We start from the raw sequence: 27,984 nt of genomic DNA, 5'->3' as shown, positions 1-27,984 counted from the left end.
CCCTCCCGCTATAGCTTGCCAAATAAGCCCTAACCCAATCAAATTCGCTCATCTCTAGACATGACATCAAACCAACTACCATTACCTGTTTGCCAATGCACCAGAGCAATTGGGAAGAGCAAAAAGTTACTGTGATTGTACAAATCCCTATTATTTCTTATTACATATCCATTTGAAATCAAAATGTCCTCCGTCACTTCCCACATCTTTAGAATTCAGATAAACATATTCAATGTTTTCTTGTAATGTTCTTTTGATCTTGAATCTGGAAAAACAGGAGAGAGAAATATCACATCAGCATGGTTTTATCACATAACCACATCACCAACTTTGCATTTGTGTTTGATAAGTTATTTCTCACTGTGTAACAATTTTACTGCTAACACCTAGGCAGGGCAGGTTTTAGACAAATTGTGGCCCTAGGCAAAATTCAAAGTGGGGCCCCAGACTCTGAAATATTGCACTAATAACAGCATTACAGTCAATTCAGTGCATTGAAGTGCGTTTTGGGCTAGTAGCAACATCTTTAAGCGCCAAGAAGCCATTCACATAAAGTCAACATTTCTGTCCAAGGAGAGGACCATGCATACCAGGATGGGGATGAGGAGGCCAATGTGTACCAGGATGGGGATGAGGGGGCCGTGCATTCCAGGATGGGGATGAGGGGGCCATGCGTACCAGGAAGGGGATGAGGGGGCCGTGCATACCAGGATGGGGATGAGGGGTCATGCCTACAAGGATGGTGATGAGGGGGCCAATGCGTACAAGGATGGTGATGAGGGGGTCATGGGTACCAGGAAGGGGATGAGGGGGCCGTGCATACCAGGATGGGGATGAGGAACCATGCATACCAGGATGGGGATGAGGGGGCCATGCATACCAGGATGGGGATGAGGACGCCGTGCATACCAGGATGGGGATGAGGGGGCCATGCATACCAGGATAGGGATGAGGGGGCCATGCATACCAGGATAGAGATGAGGGGGCCATGCATTCTAGGATAGGGATGAGGGGACCATGTATACCAGGATGAGGATGAGGGGCCATGAATAGTAGGATAGGGATGGGGATGGGAGCTATGCATAACAGGATAGGGATGAGGGAGCCATGCATACCAGAAGTGGGATGAGGGGGCCATATATACCTGGATTGGGGATATATATATATCAGGATGGGGGATATTAGTACGGATTTGACCACAGTTTTTGCTTCCCTTTTTTTTCTATTTTCCTCCTCTAAAACCTAGGGACATAACTACAATATGGGGACCTGGATATGGGGACATAACTACAATACGAAGACCTGAATATGGGGACATAACTACAATATGGGGACCTGGATATGGGGACCTGGATATGGGGACATAACTACAATATGAGGACCTGGATATGGGGACATGACTACAATATGGGGACCTGGATATGGGGACATAACTACAATACGAAGACCTGGATATGGGGACATAACTACAATATGGGGACCTGGATATGGGGACATAACTACAATACGAAGACCTGAATATGGGGACATAACTACAATATGGGGACCTGGATATGGGGACCTGGATATGGGGACATAACTACAATATGAGGACCTGGATATGGGGACATGACTACAATATGGGGACCTGGATATGGGGACATAACTACAATACGAAGACCTGGATATGGGGACATAACTACAATATGGGGACCTGGATATGGGGACATAACTACAATATGGGGACCTGGATATGGGGACATAACTACAATATGGGGACCTGGATATGGGGACATAACTACAATATGAAGACCTGGATATGGGGACATGACTACCATATGGGGACCTGGATATGTGGACATAACTACAATATGATGCACATTTGTTATCACCACATCCATAACGACCCAAGCTCCAAAGAAATAAAAAAAACGGCATACATTATCGAAAGATGTGCAGAAAAAAAAATTGTATCACTAAAAATTTCACTTTGTCCCTCAAAGAATGTGGCCCCCCAAATTCATAATTTTTCTAAATGCAGCATGTATACCCAGCTGAGTTTGAGACCGCTGGTGTAATAGGAGGTCAGCCAAGCACTGTGCTCAGCAATCTCTGGTGCTCCCATTAAGAATGAGTGGACTGGTGATGCACATGATCGATCTCTGCTCCATTCAGATGGGGCTCTGAAGAGCCCTGATTCTTGGGATTGTGGGGGCCACGGCAGTTGGACCCCGGAGATCTGAAAATTATCTCTTGGATAAGTGATATTTTCTAACTTTGAGAATTCCCCTAGAACAGTGTTGTCTGGGGCTGGGCTAAATATAATATTACATGGTGGCTTGGATTCACTAGAAATAATTAAATGAGTGATACCTGCTGTCACTCATCAGGATCCTGCACCAGCCGCTCTGTGGTGTGCGTTGGCACCAGGAGTGATGACGTCACTGTGATCGCTAGCCACGGACCGCTGCATTCTGTAATAATCTGCAGCAGTCAGGTGGCTTGAGGAGGGCGCTATCAGAAACACATAGGATGACAGATCATACAAGTCACATGACTGATGCAGACTATGGGCTCGCTCACATTATTGTATAACACGGCCGAGTGCTATGCGATGTTTTATTGGATAGCACTCGACGTAAAGTTATACTGTGGGGCAGTGCAGACCTGCATACACCGTGTTCCAAATTATTATGCAAATTGGATTTAAGTTTCATAAAGATTTAATTGTTTTGTTTTTCAAATAAACTCATGGATGGTATTGTGTCTCAGGGCTCAATGAATCACTGAAATCAATCTTAAACACGTGATAATTAGTTTTCCAGGTGATTCTAATTAAAGGAAAACTACTTAAAAATGATGTTCCACATTATTAAGGAGGCCACAGGTTTCAAGCAATATGGGAAATAAAAAGGATCTCTCTGTTGCTGAAAAGCGTTAAACAGTGCAATGCCTTGTACAAGGTATGAAAACATTAGATATTTCACGAAAACTTAAGAGTGATCATCATACTGTGAAGAGATTTGTGACTGAAACAGAGCACAGACAGAGTTCATGCAGATAAAGGCATAATGAGGAAGTTTCTGCCAGGCAAGTTAATTGGATTAAGAGAGCAGCTGTCAAAATACCATTACAAAGCAGCAAACAGTTATTTGAAGCTGCTGGTGCCTCTGGAGTCCCTCAAACCTCAAGGTGTAGGATCCTTCAAAGGCTTGCTGTGGTGCATAAACCTACTATTCGGCCACCCCTAAACAGTGTTCACAAGCAGAAACCTTTGCAGTGGGCCCAGACATACATGAAGACTAATTTCCAAACAGTCTTGTTTACTGATGAGTGTCGAGCAACCCTGGATGGTCCAGATGGATGTAGTAGTGGATGGTTGGTGGATGCCCACCATGTCCCAACAAGGCCGCGACGTCAGCAAGGAGGTGGAGGAGTCATGTTTGGGGCTGGAATCATGGGGAAACAGCTGGTAGGGCCCTTTAAGGTTCCTGCAGGTGTGAAAATGACCTCTGCAAAGTGTATAGAGTTTCTGACTGACAACTTTCTTCCATGGTATAAAAAGCAGAAACATGCCTTCAGGAGCAAAATCATCTTCATGCTGACAATGCCCCATCTCATGCTGCAAAGAAAACCTCTGAGTCATTGGCTGCTATGAGCATAAATGGAGGTAAACTCATGGTGTGGCCACCATCTTCCCCTGACCTCAACCCTATAGAGAACCTTTGGGGTATCATCAAGCAAAAGATCTATGAGGGTGGGAGGCAGTTCACATCCAAACAGCAGCTCTGGGAGGCAAAGAAATACAAGCAGAAACTCTCCAAAAACTCACAAGTTCAATGGAGGCGAGAATTGTGAAGGTGATATCAAAGAAAGGTTCCTATGGTAACATGTAACTTGGCCTGTTAGGATGTTTTGGAGTTAAATAGCTTTTTTGTTCAGTGAATGTGACCTCTTAATGCTGCAAATTCCACCAATGAGCATTTTCAGTTCTTTAAAACAGATCAAATGTTTAGAAATTCTACTGTGCATAATAATTTGGAACAGTGCATTCTGAGTTTTTATTCATTTTGGAGATTATACTGTTATCATTGGGAGGTTTCTTCAATAAAATTCGATGTATAATCTAACGGGTGATGACTTTTATTAGACTGACTGTCATTTGCACTGACCATTTAGGAAAATCCGAGAAAAATATCATTTGCATAATAATTTGGAACATGGTGTAAGAAGACAATGGCAGCGTGCAGCGAATGTTCCACAAATCGGACCATATGCAGCTATACAAGTCTATGGATGCATGTAAGACATCGGGCTGCCCTCAGATGTTATACAAGTGCAGTCTGATGTACGCACACAGAGACAATGGAAAAGATGGAGAAATTAAGTTCTCTGTCTTCTGTGCACCTGTGATACCATTCTCCCATGTGAGCGAATCGGATCACAGGGAACTGACATTCTGCTTAAACTCTGATGAGAGTTTGTGTTGAGTGTCATTAGTATAATCGGTGCAATTCTCTCACTAGTGTGAGCGAGCACTGTTACAAAACGCAGTGGTCCTGTGGCTAGCGACCTGTGGCTAGCGATCACTCCTGGTGCACTCGGCCATGTTATACGCTAATGTGAGCGAGCCCATAAGCTGCATCAGTCAGGGGACTTGTACAACCTATCAACGTATGTGTTTCTGATGGCGCTCTGCTCACGTCAACTGACTGCTGCAGCTTATTAGAGAGCACAGTGGTCCTGTGGTCAGAGATCACAGTGACATCATCACTCCTGGTGCCAACGCACACCACAGAGCGGCCTGTGCAGGATCCTGATGAGTGACAGCAGGTATCAATCATTTTTTTAATATCATTTTTGTGTTTTTTTTTGTTTTTTTTTCATTTTTGTTAAGTTTATTACATTGGAGGTTTGTATTGAAGTAGTGTTGCCTATATGGGAATACTTCTCTTGAGTGGCAGCACAGATCCTGTACTGTGTCCTGACAGGTGCTGCTGTTCAGCATCAGGAGTACGTCAGTGGTCAGGTGTCACATAGTAAGGTCCTGATGCTGAACAGCAGCGGTCGGGACACAGTATAAATGATAACCCTGAAGCCTGTAGGAGTGAGGATGGATGGCCATTAGTGATGGGCGAGTGTGCTCCTTATTCGAGTTTTCCGAGCATGCTTGGGTGTTCTCCGAGTATTTCCAATGCTCGGATGCGATGTCTAGTAGAAGCCAAATCTCTAAAAGTGGGAAAACCTCCTTGTAACATACTTGTGTGCTAATTAATGCTTGCTGTTGATCGGCACATTAATTACATATGTGTGGATTTTAACCTTGTTACAGCACTGTAAGGGTATGTTTCCACGTTCAGGCTTGCTTCAGGCTTTGGTCAGGATTTTATGCAGGTAAAATCCCGACCAAAACTGCACCTGAGGTCACTGGCAGGTCACCTGCGGTGTTCCTGCGTGTTTTGCTCATAGTAGCAACATGCTGCGTTTCGAAAAAACGCACCACGCATGCGTTTTCGCGGCAAAAACGCATGCGTTTTTTAACGCATAGTGGAGTCTGGATTTCATAAAATCCCATCCACTATGCTGTAACATCTGGACGCTGCGTTTTTGACGCTGCGGAAAAACGCAGCGTCAAAAACGCAGCGTTTCCTGAACGTGGAAACATACCCTTACCCATAACCAAGATTTGGTCCGAAATGTGTAAGTGGTTGTTTTATGTGTTGTTAATGTGCTACATTAAGCTTGTGGTTTTAGGGCTCGTTCACAAGAGCGTATTACACGGATGAGTGCTGTTAGATGTTTTATCGGGTAGCACTTGAACCAATATTATACTATGGGGCAGAGCAGATCTGCGATTTATTTCTACAGACAGAATTGATTTTGAAAACAAATTACTGATGTGAATTACACAGGTCACTGGCTTCATGCACAGCTCCATGTGCTCCTCCACATTGTGGATGTGTGACAGAGCTACATCTACAATGCACGCATTACTAAACAATAGGTATGCATGTTAATTGGCCACGTGCACTGCTTTTGTGGACTGTGGCGCACACAGACATCATACGGATCAGTTATATGCTCATCTTAATCAACCCATAGTATCAGTACTGCGTCTTCTACTTAGTAGGGCTCCTGTGTGCTCAGGATGAGAAATAATTTTTTCACCAGAAATAATTGGTGAATATTCACAATGAATTATTCTAAGCAGATATCTTATAAATTATTAGCAGTCGGTACAGAAAGTATTTTCAATGGAGAAAATCCAGCATCAAATGCTCGCCTGGGTTGGCTGTTATTAAGACCCATATCACAACTTCCATACAACAGGATCTAGGGTGCCAATCAAATAGGTAACAAACAGTGGAATGCGAGAGAAGGAGATACAAATCGTCTTTTATTAGATTAGATTGAGAACATAGCAGCAAACTTGTGGAATGTGACTATTTTGTTTGATTTTTCTGTGTGCACATTGCTCAGCTAGTCTTTACCCCATGGATATGGAAATGCAATTCAGGCAGAAAAACAGAATGTGAAATCCTTCTGTATGGACTGTAACCACAAACATGCACTACAGGTCATCAGCACTAAGACCTTGGAATTTAAACTTATCAATCTGGCAGAAAGGAAACTATGCCTATTTTGGACAATTAATTCTTAAATCTTATGTGGAATGTAAGAGAGTCTCTCGTGGACTCATATAAAGAAATGTCGCATTACCAGCAGGGTAAGTACTTTGTCGCAGAATGGTAACATATCCATTTACAATGCTCCCGTGATTTATTGAAATTGATCCTAAACCGTAATGAACAGGACTATTTGGAAATAAATACAGAAATGGAAAAAGCCAAGGAGGAACTACGTTCACGACTAACTGTTAATCAATGGCTGACATTACTTAAAAAATTACCGTAGATAAAAGACTGAAACCTGTTTATTCAGAAATTAAGCAGAGGAAGAAGGATAAATTCATCAGGGATAAGAGTGACTTTGACTCGGGCATGCTTTTTACTTGGAACAAAATGAAACCAATGTACAAAAAGAACATGACATCCAAGTTAAAAAAAATAATAATAAACCACAACACGATTACTAGATGACCAACTCAGATTCCAGTGCCACAGAAGACCCAGAACTGCAAAAGATCCTGGAAGATTGGAATCAACCTTCCTCCTCCACCTAAGAAACACTCCCTTTAGAAGTCCTACAAGAAGGAGCGGTAGGAGGCACTGTTTTCATCAAAGGACAAAAACGCAAGCATCATGGAGATGTTAAGGGGGAAACACCTGTCCACATGGTGGTGAACCCCACTCTGTACATACTAGACTAGGATGTATTATTAGTACTGTCTAAAGGGTTAGGCATTTGTCTTCCCGATAAATTTGATTTAGTAGATTTCAGAATTGATATGTTTAAAGCAGTGTTCCCCAAACTCCAATCCTCATGGACCCCACGGGTCATGTTTTCAGGATTTCCATAGTGTTGCACATGTGAGAAAATTCCTGATGCCCTGATGATACTTCCACTACTTGCGCAATACTAAGGAAATCCTAAAAACATGACCAGTGGGGTCCGTGAGGACTGGAGTTTGGGAAACACTTGTTTAAAGTGATAAGAAAAATACACTTACATAATCCTTTCATGTTTCCAAGTGTACAGAGTCAGGTATTTCTCAGGGAGATACACCATGCACCATTGGCCCATTAGGTTTCCAGGTGGAGAACTGGGATGACTCAGTGATAAGAGCGGTCATAGAAGATGCGGCTTTGTTGATCAGCCTCAATGAGAGATTATTAAGCAATATTACACATCAAATAATATTCCTTTAAGAGGGGGTGAATTCCACCTACATAGCACCTGTCTCTAGAATAATGTCATAGACAGCTTCCATGATCAGGTGATTAGGGATGTTGAGGCGTTAATGTATCCAACGTTACAGGCAAATTTAAGTGAACTTAAGATTTTAGAAAAGATAAACCAATGGAAAGATGTGGTCATATGAATAGGCAGTTCTCTGATAAAAAAAAGTATTTGCCCTTGTCACAAGACCTTACTTTGAAATGTAAAAACAAAATTGCAATCATTATTAAGTAAATATGTACAATTGGGAGTTCTAACTAAGAAAAATGCAAATTGTCTCTTCAGAGAGGAAGAGGACTAGAACTCTAGTGCCACCTATTGGAAGTAGCAATCCTAACAGTCAATGTCGTCCCTTTAACGAGCCTTGTCACATGACTTAGTATAATCATGTCATTCTCTGCAAGGAGAAACGATACTTCTGGGATCCCGCTCAGACACCTTTCAATCAGCCAAACCAGATCTCCACTTTGCACTGACGATAGGCAGTACCCCGAAACACAGTGTCTGTAAATTGAGATTCTGGTTTGGCTATTATCCTAAGTCATGTGATTATTAGAAGCTCCGCCCTTCATTACCAAAATCTTTTCTGACACCTTTTCTCTGTGCTGAGGATTCTGGCACCAACTACGCTTCAAGAAATGCACGTCGTGACATCCTGAGGCCTACCAGGCACCACAGTGTGAAGATGTCAGAAGAGGATGCCAAGTGATGAAAAAACGAAGAGGATGAAGGGTGCTTTGCAAAGGACCAAATGGGCGTTGCAACAGGTAAGCAGCGAGGTAAGTATATTTTTTTTCTTACAAGCTATATTTTTTTTACGGTCCGAAGTCTCAAGAAACCCCAGAGCATGTGTTGCATGTTGTATGTTGCGTGTTGCATGTTGTATGTTGCGTGTTGCATGTTGTATGTTGTGTGTTGCATGTTGTGTGTTGTATGTTGTATTTTGCGTGTTGTATGTTGCGTGTTGCAAGTTGTATGTTGTGTGTTGCATGTTGTGTTGTATGTTGCATGTTGTATGTTGCGTGTTGTATGCTGCATGTACTGTTAATGTGTATATGGTTTTTTTTTCACATTTAACACATTAGCTGGATGATGGGACTACTACTGTCCCATCATTGGCTAATGTGTCAATCACTGTCACTGTAACAGTCATAGCTTGATGGGACTTGTAGTCCCATCGGATGATGCCTGCACACACACACACACCCAAAGACCCCCCGGACAGCCCCGTACAGTCCCGCACACACCCGGACAGCCCTGCACACACCCGGACAGCCCCGCACACACCCGGACAGTCCCGCACAGCCCCACACACACCCGGACAGCCCCGTACAGTCCAGCACACACCCGCACAGTCCCGCACACACCCAAACAGTCCGGCACAGCGCCGTACACACCCGGACAGCCCGCAGACCCCGCCCACACACATGTACACGCACACAGTCACCACCCAACTCCGCCCACACACTTCCCTCCTCCCGAACTACAGCGTTTCTCGGACCCACATCCGCAGCAAAACCGCAGATCTTTTTTACATCTGTGGTTTTGTTGCAGATGTGCCCGACTGCAAGTCTATGGGTGCAGAAACGCTGCAGTTCCGCACAAAAGAAGTGACATGCTGCAGAAAAAAAAAATCTGAGTTTCGCTATATATTTTTTACAGTCCGAAGTCTCAAGAAACCCCAGAGCATAACTGGGAGAATTTGATTTGAAGTGAATAAATTTGATAGGAATCAAATCAAATATCCTGGACCGATTTGAGAAAACTGCAAATTTCTGCACAATCAGTCATCACTAATATTTAACATAATTATCAACCTACAACTTTTAAACAAGCCTTAGGAATGTCAGAAGCTTTGATCTGTGTGGACTGCTACAAAGAAGGGACAGAGGTGGTCAGTCCTGTGATGCTCTCCTCTGATGTATGAGGACTTTCTATTCAGGCAATTTTCAGTCTAGAAAGAAAGCAACGCTCCTTTCCTTATGTTTAAAAACAGTACTGGAGTCATCAGTGTTGGATCAGTGTGCTATCAGTGTGTCATTCATGTCTCTGTTTTTACCATCAGTGTCATCAGTGTTTTTATGATATGGATAAAAAAAAAGAATTAAATTACAAAGCTTCTCCTTTACTTTGCAACGTTAAAAATGTAGAGTACATAGATGGACATCAGATGGACTGTACACTGATGTCATCCGTGCTCCCGGAAAACAAAAATGGACATGTAAGAGTGGCACCCCAGGAGTTCGGGTACCACAGTGTTGCTGCCTTCCTCTCGGGGAGAGTAGTGCCATGCCTTGAGACAGGAGGGATCCCTTTGGCAGGTAATTTTACATTCAACACATTCTGACTCCAAGCCAGAAGGGGGAGCTCAAAACCCGGTTTTAGGGGAGCTTCCCTCAATATACATCCTGGTCTGGAGGAGGAGTTAGGGAGTCTGGTGCAGACAAGAGACAGGGAATAAGCATAAGAGTGATCAGGAGCTAGAGGAGGGCTGTGACTGGGCCCCTCTAAGCTGAGCATAGAAAACGGGCACCGGGAGCCCGAGGCTGTGTGGAACTGCAAGTCCCACAACAGAACTGGAGGGCAGAGAGCTGAAAGTAACCTGCCCATATAAAACCTGAGGTACAGGAGCATTCCAGAGTCCGGAGTCACTGTATAAAGAGACCCCAGAGAAACAACTCAAGTTGCCTACCGTGCAGGTACTGTCAGGGGACAGGAGAGAACGAGGACCTTGTCAGGACACTACAGGCAGCAAGGGACTAATAGTCAGCGCAAAGTGGAAGGCTCCCATCTTGACCTGTCAAAGGGGTTTCCACCTGTCTTCAGGCTGCCTGGACTTCATCTACACCTGTTGCCAGTACCCTGGACTGAGGCTGACTACAACAACAGTAAACCAGGTACAGACTGCAACCCTGTGTCCTCCATTTATTTACTGGCAACCCACCATCCTTGCCCACTACACTGGGAGCCCTGGGGATCCCGCTTCACCATCTATGCTGCAGTAACATCACCCCAGAGGACCCCTTTAAGCAGCGTCAGTCCCCTCTGACCGAGAACCACAGGTGGCGTCACGAATACAAACTTTATTCCTACAACTCCCTTAAAAGACTTTGCCCTTTTACTTGAGTGCCCAGGGTCACGGACCGGGTCGCTGCCACCGTGACCACCCTTCAATTGCAACCGGACCCGGTACCAAGTACCCCCATTGCCCTGGTGGGCGACTCATGAGCAGATCCATAGGTTATAATGAGTACATGTGGTATCCATGAAAAAAAAAAAAAACAGAAGCCAGATGTACCGGAAACACAGACTTGTGTGGGAGGACTTAAGGCCCCGTCTCACATAGCGAGATCGCTAGCGAGATCGCTGCTGAGTCACAAGTTTTGTGACGTAACAGCGACCTCAGTAGCGATCTCGCTATGTGTGACACGTACCAGCGATCAGGCCCCTGCTGTGAGATCGCTGGTCGTGTCGGAATGGCCTGGACCTTTTTTTGGTCGTTGAGGTCCCGCTGACATCGCTGAATCGGTGTGTGTGACACCGATCCAGCGATGTCTTCACTGGTAACCAGGGTAAACATCGGGTTACTAAGCGCAGGGCCGCGCTTAGTAACCCGATGTTTACCCTGGTTACCAGCGTAAATGTAAAAAAAAACAAACAGTACATACTCACCATCTGATGTCCGTCAGGTCCCTTGCCGTCTGCTTCCCACACTGACTGAGCGCCGCAAAGTGAAAGTGAAAGTACAGCACAGCGGTGACGTCACCGCTGCGCTCTGCTCTCACTGTACGGCGGCACTCAGTCAGAGCAGGAAGCGGACGGCAAGGGACCTGACGGACATCAGATGGTGAGTATGTACTGTTTGTTTTTTTTGGTAACCAGGGTAAACATCGGGTTACTAAGCGCGGCCCTGCGCTTAGTAACCCGATGTTTACCCTGGTTACCCGGGTGCTGCAGGGGGACTTCGGCATCGTTGAAGACAGTTTCAACGATGCCGAAGTCGTTCCCCTGATCGTTGGTCGCTGGAGAGAGCTGTCTGTGTGACAGCTCCCCAGCGACCACACAGAGACTTACCAACGATCACGGCCAGGTCGTATCGCTGGTCGTGATCGTTGGTAAATCGCTATGTGAGACGGGGCCTTTAGAGTTGGAGGACTCTCAGCTTAGAGACCCCAATTAATCAAACATTTTTCCATGGCATGTCAATAGTTTGCTAAAAGCAGAGTTGCTCATTAATGTTCTTAGAATTGATAGACAAGTAATAGTTCCGATATATATTGTACGTTATAATTACTTACAAGTTTTCATTATATAATGATCCATCAGTCCAGGTCCAGGCTGTATTATCGTCTGTACGTCTCATACCGATCCAGTGATTGTCTGTACCCTTATACCGAAACATAAAATCCTGAAATAATATAGATATACTGTTATTATTATACAGTTATTACGGTAAATAATCCGGAGTGGATATATTATTAATATCATATAGTTGTGATATATAATCCTGTCTGGATATAACAGTTATTATACGGTATATAATCCTGTGTGGATTTATTATTATTATACAGTTATTATATAATCCTGTGTGGATATATTATTATTATTATACAATTATATAATCCTGTGTGGATATTACAGTCTCTTCTGTACATTATCCGTTTCTCACCAGTTCCTCTTTACTTTCTATAATCGCCAGTGATGAATTATGTGAGTGACAGAATGTCTCGCTGTTTCTCCAGGTGTCACGTTGTGTAGAGAAATAATAACACTTTCCCAGATACCAGATCCAATCATCATCACATGGAGCATATTTCTCACTTTTGATTTCAGGTATTTCTGTACAATGAACACATCATGATTTGCACAAATTCACCAATTTATATTTGGAATAAAAGATTTCGAGCTTCATATCGTCCATTATACAATGATAATTCCGGTGTTCGCACTGGAGATCTCTGGGGTCTCCGGAGATCACTCGATCTGCTGACATTTCCGGTTTTCTGCTGATCACTTTGTTTTCTTGCAGATTTTGGTCAATAAGAAATTAGATGAATACAAAATTAAATATATAAATTATCCCGTGTGAGATGACAAATAACACAATCCTGATATTACACCGCACAGATCTCGTATCTGTAGATGAGGATACAATGATCAGACGAGCTGTTATCAGGGTATTATATGGTGGATATCGGGGCTGCGGGATATTTCCACCTCTGATATCTTACAGATCTGGATTATTCCCTGTGTGTGATTACAGTGTAACCTCTGAGGACGCCGGAAATCTGCAGTATAGCACAGAGACGGCCGATGTAAGAGAGAACGTGGGAGACCCCGAGATATCTACTCACCTGGTGCACGGGTAATGATACTGTCCTCACCGACCTCATAATACAGGTGACAGGATGTGGGACCTACACAGAAATGTATTGGATCGTTAGTTACATGCATGACGTTCTACTCAATATATTTATATACATTGAATCAATAATGAAACTCTACCATCATCTGATCAGTAATCTCTGTTTCTATATAGTTCTGGTCTCTGCTTCTCCAGAACACTGTGCACACCTCAGCTGATGGAGAACCTCATGTTACACACCTCGTCTGCTCCAGAACCTCATGTTACACCCCTCATCTGCTGCAGAACCTCATGTTGCACACCTCACCTGCTGCAGAGCCTCATGTTACACATCTCAGCTGCTGCAGAACCTCATGTTACACTCCCCTCGTCTGCTCCAGAACCTCATGATACACACCTCATCTGCTGCAGAACCTGATATTACACACTTCATCTGCTGCAGAACCTCATGTTCCACACCTCATCTGCTGCAGAACCTCATGTTACACACCTCATCTGCTGCAGAACCTCATGTTACACACCTCGGCTGCTGCAGAACCTCATGTTACACACCTCATCAGATTCTCATATTACACCCTTCATCTGCTGCAGAACCTCATGTTGCACATCTCGTCTGCTGCAGAACCTCATGTTACACACCTCATCTGCTGCAGAACCTCATGTTACACACCTCATCTGCTCCAGAACCTCATGTTACACACCTCAGCTGCTGCAGAACTTCAACTTGAAAAGGATTAGGGTATTTTATAGCAATAGACTAATTGTTAGCAGAAAACTTGGCGAATCCTGCTTCACATGTTCGACATTCTCAGCCCAAGTACAGACCACAATGTCCGGACTGACTGCAGGTTTCCCGACCTAAACTGAACAGCTTCATTTAAATCTATGAGACTGATGAGTTTGTGTCAGGAGATACTATGCCAAAAACAAAAAAATATACATTGGTAACCCCTCATGTTAGTTTTCTGTGAAAAAGATGAGCAGGAGGTAATAAATTTGGTGCGACCTTTCTGCAGCGTTTCTGCACCATCAAATGATTACATTTATTAATCTAAAGAATAGCGCACGTCCTTAATATGTTTCACTCAGAACTTTTCTGGCGCATTTTGCTTGATAAACGTTTAGAAAAGTGGGAAATATGTAATAATATTGTGTTAGAGTTAAAGGGGAACTGTCAGCAGGATTTCACCCCGAACTATTCATATGTGCATGAAGTTCTATCAAAGTCAAATCCAGCAAAACCTTTAAGCCAAGGCCGGTCCGTTCCTGCATTACTGAGGAATCAGGGTTTTAATTTATATGCAAATGAGACTAAAGAACTGTTTGTAGATCTGAAGCCTCCGTCACTCCAGCTCTATTCCCCACTCAGCGTCACCTCCTCCTGCTTCACTGATAGTCTCTAAGCTGTGTTATTTCCGGCAAAGGAGACGTCAGCCAAGGAAGGAGGAGGCAGCGCTGGGCAGGGAATAGAGCTGGAGTGACGGAGGATTCAGATCTACGATAGCTCTTCAGCCTCATTTGCATATCAATTCAAACTCTGATCTCTCAGTAATGGAGGAAAGGACCGACCCTGTAAAGGTTTAGCTAAACTTGTTTTTCAAAGAGCTACACGCACATATAAATAGTTTGGGGGGAGACGACATCTTGATCCCTTCAATCAGTAATTAGACATCTGCTGGACATGTGCGACACTTTCTTTTTTGACGTCCCCTCTTAGTCCGGTCACTATGCACCAATATTAGAGGCAGAATATCGGCACTGATCAGTAATAAATCTGTAATTTACAGCTCTAGTCAGATAGATTATTTTGCACTCAGTTTTGGAAACTGATTAATTGGGAGCAAAAAAAATGTCTATAATACATAATAGAACTTGTACACAGCAAGGACATCAATGGTTTTGACGCAATTTCAGACAGATTTTCTGCACATTTTGCTTAAAGGGCACCTGTCACCCCGTTTTTTCCGTATGAGATAAAAATACTGTTAAATAGGGCCTGAGCTGTGCATTGCAATAGTGTATTTTGTGGACCCCGATTCCCCACCTATGCTGCCGAAATACGTTACCAAGGTAGTCGTTTTCGCCTGTCAATCAGGCTGGTCTGGTCAGATGGGCGTGGTGTCTTCCCCCAGATCTTGCTTAGTTTTCTGTTGGTGGCGTAGTGGTGTGCGCATGTCCAAGGTCCCGAATCCACTGCACAGGGGAGTGAAAAGAGCACGATGTGCACTATTTCATTGGTGATCGGTGGGGGCGGCCATCTTCCTTTGGCTGCGCGTGCGCAGATGGAGATCGCGGCGGCCATTTTCCTGAAGCAGAGTTCGCATCTCTGCTTCAGGAAAATGGCCGCCGCGATCTCCATCTGCGCACGCGCGGCATCCCGCGGCCATTTTCCTGAAGCCGCGGCCAGCAGAGCGCCGCTTCTGCGCACGCGCGGCCAAAGGAAGATGGCCGCCCCCACCGATCACCAATGAAATAGTGCACATCGCGCTCTTTTCACTCCCCTGTGCAGTGGATTCGGGACCTTGGACATGCGCACACCACTACGCCACCAAGGAAAACTAAGCAAGATCTGGGGGAAGACACCACGCCCATCTGACCAGACCAGCCTGATTGACAGGCGAAAACGACTACTTTGGTAACGTATTTCGGCAGCATAGGTGGGGAATCGGGGTCCACAAAATACACTATTGCAATGCACAGCTCAGGCCCTATTTAACAGTATTTTTATCTCATACGGAAAAAACGGGGTGACAGGTTCCCTTTAATGAATCCCCCAAATAGATTTCTCAATTGTGCAAAAAAAGTCCCTTTAAATGGTAAAGTGAAGACCCCAAATAGTTACATTATTTTCATTTAAGGAAGAAAGTGGCAGCACTCACCGATCTTCAAAGCAGGTCAATCTTTATTGCATTAAAATCTTCACGGCTCGGGGGTGCACATACAACGAAGTGTACAAGCTCAAACGACGGCCGTTTCGCGCTTCTCAGGCGCTTCAACGGGTTTGTGACGTTACATTATTTTAGCTTTAGCATAGAAAATATTGATACTTACGAGTCAAGACACCGATGAGAGTCACTGTCAGTCCGATTATCACCAATATCAGACCAACAATCAGGAGACGCTCTGCAGGAAACACAATGTGGAGACGGACTTTACTTGTGGATCAATAAGAGAAGACAATGACACAATGTAAGAACCCGACACCTGCGGAGCAGCATCTCCAGACCTCACTGAGAAGACGACATGTCAGGGGCGATGTGCTGGGTGCAGATAATCTCTCCTATTAATTATGATGGCCGATCTTTGGACACATTAGGTGATAATGCCGGTTGCTCCTGACACTGCAGGAAAATAAATGCTTCTCCTACATCTATAAGTGGAAGATTATAGAAAGTCTCATCTGGTGGCAGCAGAAGATTGAGGGGGGAAATGCTGAGCCGGAAGACATTGTGCAATTCTCTAGAATATTCTAGATCATATTTTTGTCTTCTGGTTCATGCAGCTTTACATGAACACCCGAGCCTTACACTATGGCTGGTCCAAATAACTAAAGCAATTGTTACCATCCACCTCTCGTGTCTCCCCTTTTCCTCATAGATTGTAAGCTTGCGAGCAGGGCCCTCATTCCTCCTGGTATCTGTTTTGAACTGTGATTTCTGTTATGCTGTAATGTCTATTGTCTGTACAAGTCCCCTCTATAAGTTGTAAAGCGCTGCGGAATATGTTGGCGCTATATAAATAAAAATTATTATTATTATTATTATTATTATTATTATTCTGTTCCAGCATCTAGTGGTCATTCTTGGTACTGCAATCATATTACTTCTCGTGCCTATTCTCTGTACTGCTGCATAAGTATTAGTTCCTCAAAGTACTAAGTGACGGGGAGACATGACTGTAGGAAGGGGGATTATATATATATATATATATATATATATATATATATATATATATATATATATATATTTATGGGGATGAGGATGAATTTAGGCTGGGTGGTTGCCCTTATATAAACAGGAGTCCGTGTGGTTGGTTTGTACTGAAGGGACGGTACGGTTTATGAAGGATACATTACTGTCTCTTACACTCACAAGAAGAAATGACAGAAACGCTTTTACAGCGTAAAGGAATATAATACTGGGGGTGTGATCTTACAGAACTGGGAAAATTCACCTCACACCTCATGTACCGGTGTAGTGTCATCTACCTCACATGCAGAAGATGGTTTTACCTCAGATACTTCTGGTGTAGTGTTGTCTGCCTCACATGCAGAAGATATGATGCACTCCCCCATGGCCACACAAGGCCCATTCATACAGTTAAATAAAGAAACCACACAATGTTTGGAATGAATGGCCGTGTCATTTATTTTTGAGTTACTTGAAATCCAATCACATACCAGTTTAACTTTAAACTTAACTCTTAAGTTAACCACCAGTTTTAACCACCGTAAATGACCAATCCACCCAATAACGGAGATTTCCCCACAAAACAAATGATCACGACAGGAAAGTACATAAAATTAGGGAGGGAGGGCGGGATCTTCGGTTTCTTCAGGGAACCGTTGAATGAGGTAAATTCATAAACACAGGGCTTTTTATAAACCAGAAAAAGCCCGCCAAACAACAACCCACCAATAAGAAACCGTTATTTTGAGCGCAAAACAGCTGGAAAAAAACGGTTCTCACTGCTCATGGTCTTAATACCACAGCTAACTTCAATTACCAATTTACCTCATAAACCACTATTAAGAGGCAAATAATTTGTTTATTCAGGGCCTGTGTGTCCATGAGACCCCCCCTATAATGCTTTATTATGGACGGGGGAGGGCTAACATCATCTACGTATCATTCACACTGCAGATGTGTCTGACGCCTCATATGAAGTTATATTCTCCACATGTGATGTCTTCAGCTTCTTCCTGGTGTGATGGTGACTATACCGAGTGTGTGAAAAGAGAAGCACAGGTATCACTCCACCATGTTATCAGTGCTGTATACTAATCCTTCTATGTACTGGTATCAGACACCATGTTATCAGTGCTGTATACTGATCCTTCTATGTACTGGTATCAGACACCATGTTATCAGTGCTGTATACTAATCCTTCTATGTACTGGTATCAGAAACCATGTTATCAGTGCTGTATACTGATCCTTCTATGTACTGGTATCAGACACCATGTTATCAGTGCTGTATACTGATCCTTCTATGTACTGGTATCAGACACCATGTTATCAGTGCTGTATACTGACCCTTCTATGTACTGGTATCAGACACCATGTTATCAGTGCTGTATACTAATCCTTCTATGTACTGGTATCAGACACCATGTTATCAGTGCTGTATACTGATCCTTCTATGTACTGGTATCAGACACCATGTTATCAGTGCTGTATACTGATCCTTCTATGTACTGGTATCAGACACCATGTTATCAGTGCTGTATACTGACCCTTCTATGTACTGGTATCAGACACCATGTTATCAGTGCTGTATACTGACCCTTCTATGTACTGGTATCAGACACCATGTTATCAGTGCTGTATACTGATCCTTCTATGTACTGGTATCAGACACCATGTTATCAGTGCTGTATACTGACCCTTCTATGTACTGGTATCAGACACCATGTTATCAGTGCTGTATACTAATCCTTCTATGTACTGGTATCAGACACCATGTTATCAGTGCTGTATACTGATCCTGCTATGTACTGGTATCAGACACCATGTTATCAGTGCTGTATACTAATCCTTCTATGTACTGGTATCAGAAACCATGTTATCAGTGCTGTATACTGACCCTTCCATGTACTGGTATCAGACACCATGTTATCAGTGCTGTATACTGATCCTTCTATGTACTGGTATCAGACACCATGTTATCAGTGCTGTATACTGATCCTTCTATATACTGGTATCAGACACCATGTATCAGTGCTGTATACTAATCCTTCTATGTACTGGTATCAGACACCATGTTATCAGTGCTGTATACTGATCCTGCTATGTACTGGTATCAGACACCATGTTATCAGTGCTGTATACTGATCCTGCTATGTACTGGTATCAGACACCATGTTATCAGTGCTGTATACTAATCCTTCTATGTACTGGTATCAGAAACCATGTTATCAGTGCTGTATACTGACCCTTCCATGTACTGGTATCAGACACCATGTTATCAGTGCTGTATACTGATCCTTCTATGTACTGGTATCAGACACCATGTTATCAGTGCTGTATACTGATCCTTCTATATACTGGTATCAGACACCATGTATCAGTGCTGTATACTAATCCTTCTATGTACTGGTATCAGACACCATGTTATCAGTGCTGTATACTAATCCTTCTATGTACTGGTATCAGACACCATGTTATCAGTGCTGTATACTGATCCTGCTATGTACTGGTATCAGACACCATGTTATCAGTGCTGTATACTAATCCTTCTATGTACTGGTATCAGAAACCATGTTATCAGTGCTGTATACTGACCCTTCCATGTACTGGTATCAGACACCATGTTATCAGTGCTGTATACTGATCCTTCTATGTACTGGTATCAGACACCATGTTATCAGTGCTGTATACTGATCCTTCTATGTACTGGTATCAGACACCATGTATCAGTGCTGTATACTAATCCTTCTATGTACTGGTATCAGACACCATGTTATCAGTGCTGTATACTGATCCTGCTATGTACTGGTATCAGACACCATGTTATCAGTGCTGTATACTGATCCTTCTATGTACTGGTATCAGACACCATGTTATCAGTGCTGTATACTGACCCTTCTAGGTACTGGTATCAGACACCATGTTATCAGTGCTGTATACTGATCCTGCTATGTACTGGTATCAGACACCATGTCATTAGTGCTGTATACTGATCCTTCTATGTACTGGTATCAGACACCATGTTATCAGTGCTGTATACTGATCCTTCTATGTACTGGTATCAGACACCATGTTATCAGTGCTGTATACTGATCCTTCTATGTACTGGTATCAGACACCATGTTATCAGTGCTGTATACTGATCCTTCTATGTACTGGTATCAGACACCATGTTATCAGTGCTGTATACTGATCCTTCTATGTACTGGTATCAGACACCATGTTATCAGTGCTGTATACTGACCCTTCTATGTACTGGTATCAGACACCATGTTATCAGTGCTGTATACTGATCCTTCTATGTACTGGTATCAGACACCATGTTATCAGTGCTGTATACTGATCCTGCTATGTACTGGTATCAGACACCATGTCATTAGTGCTGTATACTGATCCTTCTATGTACTGGTATCAGACACCATGTTATCAGTGCTGTATACTGATCCTGCTATGTACTGGTATCAGACACCATGTCATTAGTGCTGTATACTGATCCTTCTATGTACTGGTATCAGACACCATGTTATCAGTGCTGTATACTGATCCTTCTATGTACTGGTATCAGACACCATGTTATCAGTGCTGTATACTGATCCTGCTATGTACTGGTATCAGACACCATGTTATCAGTGCTGTATACTGATCCTTCTATGTACTGGTATCAGACACCATGTTATCAGTGCTGTATACTGATCCTGCTATGTACTGGTATCAGACACCATGTCATTAGTGCTGTATACTGATCCTTCTATGTACTGGTATCAGACACCATGTTATCAGTGCTGTATACTGATCCTTCTATGTACTGGTATCAGACACCATGTTATCAGTGCTGTATACTGATCCTTCTATGTACTGGTATCAGACACCATGTTATCAGTGCTGTATACTGACCTTTCCATGTACTGGTATCAGACACCATGTTATCAGTGCTGTATACTGATCCTTCTATGTACTGGTATCAGACACCATGTTATCAGTGCTGTATACTGATCCTTCTATGTACTGGTATCAGACACCATGTTATCAGTGCTGTATACTGATCCTTCTATGTACTGGTATCAGACACCATGGTATCAGTGCTGTATACTGACCCTTCTATGGCTTCTTTTTATTTTATGTTTTTGCAATTAATAACATTACATGTTTTCACATAATATACTTTTGTATAATGGTTAATTTCCTAACTTTTTGTATGAGGATTAGTGATGAGTGAGTCTGCTCGTTACTTGAGATTTCCAAGTATCTTGCACTTGCTCATAGATTATGTTTGAGTCCCTGCAGCTGCATGATGTTCGCTTTGTCTGTAGTATTCATATGTACATTGATCTAGGTATTTTTGATATATCCTATATTTTGAAGTGCAATCCAATATACGGCACAATCTTCTGATATAAATAAGAAAACATGTATCAGGGTCACGTTTATAGGATTATCTCAGCACAGGAATAATCTGCAGCACTCCTGTGCTCCTCCAATGCTGCAGAAAAAAAAATTATATCTGAAGGACGCATAAGACTCGACCATGCCACTAATCTGAGCTGAGTTATCAATCGAGAAGAATCACAGGAAGCTGTGAGGCCGAGGAGCTGTGTGCTCCTGCACAAACAGGCCCTTTGGTGTAATAGTGTGTGTTTGAATATGTTTACATATATTCTCTATGTCTGGAAAAAAAAATCACTTTCTTGTGTCAGTAGCAGTCCAATAGATTCTGCAGTGCTGCGTCCAGCATATATCAGCTTAACAAAGGGGACATTGTCTCTACGAAACGTGTCGCTCTCTTAAGGTCCAGAATACCTTACATTTATAGATATATATCCTTGAGATATATAATTAGTGCCTTGAGTGTGTACTTTAATGTACATGAATTAACCTAATAAATAAAAAAAAAAAGTATGTGGGGTCCTTCCCATTTTTGGTAACCAGCAAAGGTAAAGCAGACAACTGTGGGTTTATATTATCAGACTGGGCTGGTCCCTGGTTATTGGGCCCTTCCCAGCCTAAAAATACCAGCCGGCAGCCACCCCAGAAGTGGAGCATCACATTATTCAGATGTGTTGGCAATTGGAATAATGGTGCTTGGGGTTGAGGTCAAATGTGAATTGTCCAAAAACACAGCTGACATCAAGCCCTGGTGTTATACATGGAGAGGTGTCTAACAGACACCTCCATTACTAACCTCGTAACACAAAAAAACATAAAATATGCACACAAAAAAATACTTTATTTTAATAATCGCCGACATTTTCCACACGTTATTTAAAAAAAAAAAAATCCCACGCAGGGTAGTGAACTAAGTCTGCTAGCTTAGGCGCTGGAAATCGGTCCCTTGCAGAGTTCTTTGCACTCATGCAATGCAAATCGCACAAACTCAGGTCGCCTGCGCTGAGTTAGGCAGAGGGGAGCTAGATATCAATCTACATGACGGCGAAAGTGACCTCCCGTCGAGAAATCAGACCCGAAGAGAAGGAACCGCTTGGTTGGTGTGATGTCACAGGAAGTGCAAGAATCGCCGCCGGGAGAGGTTCCGTGACCGCGCTGAGCTGAGAGAGAGCGGGACAAGGGCAGAAAGTTAGCAAATATCCAACAATAAATGCTTAGCCCCACAGAACAAAAAAATCCTGGATAACCCCTTTAATGTGCCGTTTGTCTGTGGTACTTATCCTCTTTATAGGGAGCCTGTAACCAGATTTTTGATCACCCATCTGTGAGCAGCATAATATAGAGGCAGATACCCTGATTCCAGCAATGTGCACACTTACTGGGCTGCTAGCTGCAGTTTTCATAAAATCCCTGTTTTATCACCTGCAGATTAATCAGTTCTCTGAATGCTGAGCTCTGTATAGCCCCACCTACACCACTGACTGTCCACTTTCTGTGTAAACTGTGCATAGGCAGAAAGCTGTGAATCAGCAGGTTTAGTAGCTCTCTTTTGATAAAGCAGTGATTTTATCTGCAAGAGATTATCAAACCTACAGCAGTCAGCCCAGTAAGTGACACATTGCTGGAATCAGGGTCTCTACATTATGCTGCTGTCAGATTAGATGGTAAAAACCTGGTGGCAGACTCCCTTTAACACATTTGCAGCAGCCCTTCCCTTTATTAAGCGGTGACCATTTACTATGGTTGTAGTTTACTCTGTGAGTCGTTAAAACATTTAATAGAATCTGTGGGTACATGTCAATTATTAATTAACATGTTATTATTGGGGAATATAACTAAAATGTACTGTTATTTTCTTTGTGTGGTTGTTTTACGCCTTCATCGCTCGGAATAAATAACCTGGTAACTTTAATATATGAGTTGATTCTGCTGATACCCTATGTGTGTACATGCCTAAATCTGAAACCAAGGCAAAAGGTGCAAAATATAATAATAAAACATTGAGCTGGAGTCTTAAATTTTATGATAAAGTGAACAAACTATAAACTTATAGTTCTGAAACTATTCACCACAAGGCCTCTCGCCAGCCAACCAGGCTCCTACTTTACACTGATGAGGGACAGGAACCTGAAAACAGCTGTCTGCAAATTCAGATGTATCTGGTTTGGCTGAATATTATGTCACAGGCTACAGCTGCTTATTATAGGGTTAACATTTATTGGTAGAGAGCCTAACTCCATTAGGTGGCGCTAGAGATCTGCTCACTCTTTTGGAAGAGTCTGTGCCTGCCATAAGTAGAACCCAAGGGGTGGGAGGGAGCAGATTTGTGTCCAAAATTTCTGTAACTGAAAATCATCTCAGTTTTTTTAGGATGGAGATATTTACAGCACATAATTTTCTGGACGCTCCATTCAGATGAATGTGATAGTTAGACGTTTCCGAAACAAATCTGCTGCGTGAATAAACTGTAACACTGGAATTCAGTGCAGAACTGGACGGAATGTGGCAACTAGTCTTATAGGAAAGTCCATGACCTGTTCCTGTATCATGACATCACAGCGGAGGGTGACTCTCATGACATGGGAGATTACTACATTGGGAGTTATGTGGGGAAGTATTAGTTCTTCCTCATGGCTGATTATAAACAATTGAATCACTGGGGAAATTTCTGAGGAATCTGATACTGAATTATTAGATGATGTATCTGTCAGTTCTAACCTCTTATCTGTATATTGCTGTGTGTTTTGTTATTTTGTGTTTTATTTTTAACTTAAAAATAGAATTAATTTGGAGCATTTGTAAATGACTGTTTACCCTCTAATATTATTATTTTATGTCATTCATCACTGTGATATAAATGACAGGTAAATGTCAGTGTATGAGTAGTTACATCTGACGATACATTATGTGTGTATATGAATAGGACAGAAACTAAGATAAGTGACCGATGTTATCATTCAGTTTTGTGAACACTGAAAAATGCAATAACACAGACCAAATAGAATAAACAAACAGAGCTGGATTCCTCTTATAAAATAGTAAACAAGTAACTATAATTACTGTATGACTCATGAAGAATTCCTGTATCATAATAAATACAGGACGGACCAGCAGGGGGCAGTAACGGGCCGTAACTGATTCCTGTATAATTCTGATTCTTAGGATAGGCAGCAGATCTAATGTCTCCACAGCCTAACGCCTACGCACTAGGGATAATTTATGTCTTAACCGCCAGAATAATTTTCATGACTGTTTTTTCATTGACCAAGATCAAAAGAGTTAGAACTTTTTTATCTTCTTTCTTCTCACATGAACAGACCAGCGACTATCACAAGCTCATCATACACTAATGTCTCTGCATTCTCTATAGCTATACACCTGGCATAATGAGAAGAGCATCACCTATATACACTGCTCAAAAAAATAAAGGGAACACTTAAACAACAGAATATAACGCCAAGTAAATTAAACTTTTGCAAAATGAAACTGTCCACTTAGGAAGCAACACTGATTGACAATCAATTTCACATGCTGTTGTACAAATGGAATAGACAACAGATGGGAATTATTGGCAATTATCAAGACACACTGAATAAAGGAGTGGTTCTGCAGGTGGAGACCACAGACCACATTTCAGTACCAATGCTTTCTGGCTGATGTTTTGGTCACTTTTGAATGTTCGTTGTGCTTTCACACCTGGTAGCATGAGACGGACTCTACAACCCACACAAGTGGCTCAGGTAGTTCAGCTCATCCAGGATGGCACATTAATGCGAGCTGTGGCTAGAAGGTTTGCTGTGTCTGTCAGCGTAGTGTCCAGAGGCTAGAGGCACTACCAGGAGACAGGCCAGTACACCAGGAGACGTGGAGGGGCCGTAGGAGGGCAACAACCCAGCAGCAGGACCGCTACCTCCGCCTTTGTGCAAGGAGGAACAGGAGGAGCACTGCCAGAGCCCTGCAAAATGACCTCCAGCAGGCCACAAATGTGCATGTGTGTGCACAAACGGTTAGAAACCGACTCCATGAGGATGGTCTGAGTGCCCGACGTCCACAGATGGGGGTTGTGCTCACAGCCCAACACCGTGCAGGATGCTTGGCATTTGCCACAGAACACCAGGATTGGCAAATTCACCACTGGCGCCCTGTGCTCTTCACAGATGAAAGCAGGTTCACACTGAGCACATGTGACAGAGCCTGGAGATGCCGTGGAGAGCGATGTGCTGCCTGCATGCAACATCCTTCAGCATGACCGGTTTGGCAGTGGGTCAGTAATGGTGTGGGGTGGCATAATTTTGGAGGGCCGCACAGTCCTTCATGTGCTCGCCAGAGGTAGCCTGACTGCCATTAGGTACCGAGATGAGATCCTCAGACCCCTTATGAGACCATATGCTGGTGCGGTTGGCCCTGGGTTCCTCCTAATGCAGGACAATGCCAGACGTCATGTGGCTGGGGTGTGTCAGCAGTTTCTGCATGATGAAGGCATTGAAGCTATGGACTGGCCCGCCCTTCCTCAGACCTGAATCCAATTGAGCACATCTGGGACATCATGTCTCGCTCCATCCATCCAACGTCACAATGCACCACAGACTGTCCAGGAGTTGGCGGATGCTTTACTCCAGGTCTGGGAGAAGATCCCTCAGGAGAACATCCTCCACCTCATCAGGAGCATGCCCAGGCATTGTAAAGTAGGGAGGTCATACAGGCACATGGAGGCCACACAGGCACGTGGAGGCCACACACAGTACTGAGCATCATTTCCTTGTCATGAGGCATTTGCACTGAAGTTGGATCAGCCTGTAATTTGATTTTCCACTTTGATTTTGAGTATCATTCCAAATCCAGACCTCCGTGGGATATTCATTTTGATTTACATTGATAATTGTTATGTTTTATTGTTATGAACACATTCCACTATGCAATGAATAATAATTTGCAACTGGAATATTTCATTCAGAGATATCTAGGATGTGGGATTTTAGTGTTCCCTTTATTTTTTTGAGCAGTGTACAATATGGAGACTGTCAGTGCTGTAAATAGAGGTTTGTGCTATAGACCAGAGATTGAGGCTGCTCCTTCTGTATTTGCAGCCAATCCCTGGTTGTAAGTAAAGAAGTGACTGACATCATCTACACACAGAAGTGTCCGCACACTGCAACTAAGGAACATATGAAATCCAATATTATTTGCTACAAATGTTACAAACATAAGATGCATAAGAGCACAAAAGCCTCCAACCACATCATGGTGCACCTAACTATGGATGGTCCTTATCACTAATGTCCTACCTCCCCATCTGCCAAACCAGCCTCCTCTGAATATGGAGCAAAAGGAATCGAGGCTTAGCTCACAATTAGTCTTGTCTGGGAAAGATCATCCGGTGTGTTTTGGTTATAATTATTGAATCCACACAATGGCTATAAAGGGCGGATAATTGTATCATGTATTATTACCTGCTCTATTCTTTTTGGAACGAGTCAGAAGCTTCTTTATTGTAATATCTTCTGAATTAGCTGAAAACAAAAAGAATAGCATATGAGGAAAATATTCTAATCTAGAAAGCAGCAATAAAGATTAATGAGGAATAATAGTAATAATTATCAGGGTATAAATGACAGGTTTGCGTTCATCAGAGCAAGTCCAAAGGTAAAAATACAAAACCTAGAAATGATTAATAAAGCTGAACATTAGATAAAGAATCCAAGGTCTGCAGCAATTATTGCAGGAACCAGGCGGGATTAATATATAACTGGTAAACAAGTCAGTTGGGTGGGGAGGAGATTAGCTATGGTGGTGGATCTTTGCCAGTGAGGCTCAGGGATCCTTCAGTCTTACCACAGTATGTGGAGAGGGGAAACCAAGTCATAAAGGGGGAAACAAAGTGTCAGCTCCCGCTGTGTACAATGTATCCGTCCTGGTCTGGAGGTTTCTGCTCTTCATGTAGATCAGATCCATGATATTATGGAGGATCTGTGAGGTCTCCTGTCTGACCATGGCCGATTATAGAGTAGACGCAGAGCTCAGGGAGAAGATGTCATCTATATATTATTATATGTATAATGTATTATATGTATAATGTTATTCTACATATTATGTACACCTCTCCTCACATGTAAAGCGCCATGGAATAAATGGCACTATAACAATAAATAATAATAATAATAATAATATATCAGATCCTCCAAATTAGAGAATATTCAGGGTAACCGACTATATGAGACATAATTATAGTAACAGGACTGATAATAATTATTAATAGTAATATAAAATATCCTGCCATCCTCACCAGATTTCTCTTTGTTCATTGTTTTCTCATGGTCTAACATTCCGTCTTCTTCGCACACCCCCATGGTTTTAGTCAAGTTTCTCACATATCAGAGTTTCGACTTGCTGCAGCCCTGAAGCTCAGTAGAAAGCAGCGATCCTCTGTGAATATCTCCTTTCGGTGAAGAGATTATGTGCATAACAGCCAGGAGACGCCCTGCTCAGAGCA

The 27,984-nt window shown here is 42.9% G+C and overlaps 1 protein-coding gene across 1 annotated transcript; it reads right to left on the bottom strand.

The window, feature by feature from the left end:
• On the bottom strand, window positions 1–27,984 carry LOC143769570 (C-type lectin domain family 2 member A-like). Its single transcript, XM_077258251.1, has 7 exons — window positions 27,778–27,984; window positions 26,945–27,004; window positions 16,256–16,327; window positions 13,194–13,256; window positions 12,509–12,678; window positions 12,138–12,247; window positions 1–265 (listed from the first exon to the last, which is right to left on the bottom strand). Exons 1-7 carry the CDS (start codon window positions 27,839–27,841, stop codon window positions 151–153), a joined length of 654 nt encoding a protein of 217 aa, XP_077114366.1. The 5' UTR covers window positions 27,842–27,984; the 3' UTR covers window positions 1–150.

This window comes from Ranitomeya variabilis, chromosome 4, assembly GCF_051348905.1.
Source record: "Ranitomeya variabilis isolate aRanVar5 chromosome 4, aRanVar5.hap1, whole genome shotgun sequence".
Taxonomy (NCBI): domain Eukaryota; kingdom Metazoa; phylum Chordata; class Amphibia; order Anura; family Dendrobatidae; genus Ranitomeya; species Ranitomeya variabilis.
The sequence above is the reverse complement of the archived record's forward strand: the minus strand, read 5'-3'. Positions and strand labels throughout refer to the sequence as shown.

Bases quoted from the DNA above. Each gene is read 5' to 3' on its own strand.
- LOC143769570 (XM_077258251.1), bottom strand. From the start codon at position 27,841: ATGGGGGTGTGCGAAGAAGACGGAATGTTAGACCATGAGAAAACAATG. The intron at 16,328-26,944 runs GTAATAATACAT...TGTTTCCTGCAG, and splicing joins TTCCAAAAAGAATAGAGCAG to AGCGTCTCCTGATTGTTGGT. The intron at 12,679-13,193 runs GTGAGTAGATAT...TTCATTGTACAG, and splicing joins TATCATTACCCGTGCACCAG to AAATACCTGAAATCAAAAGT.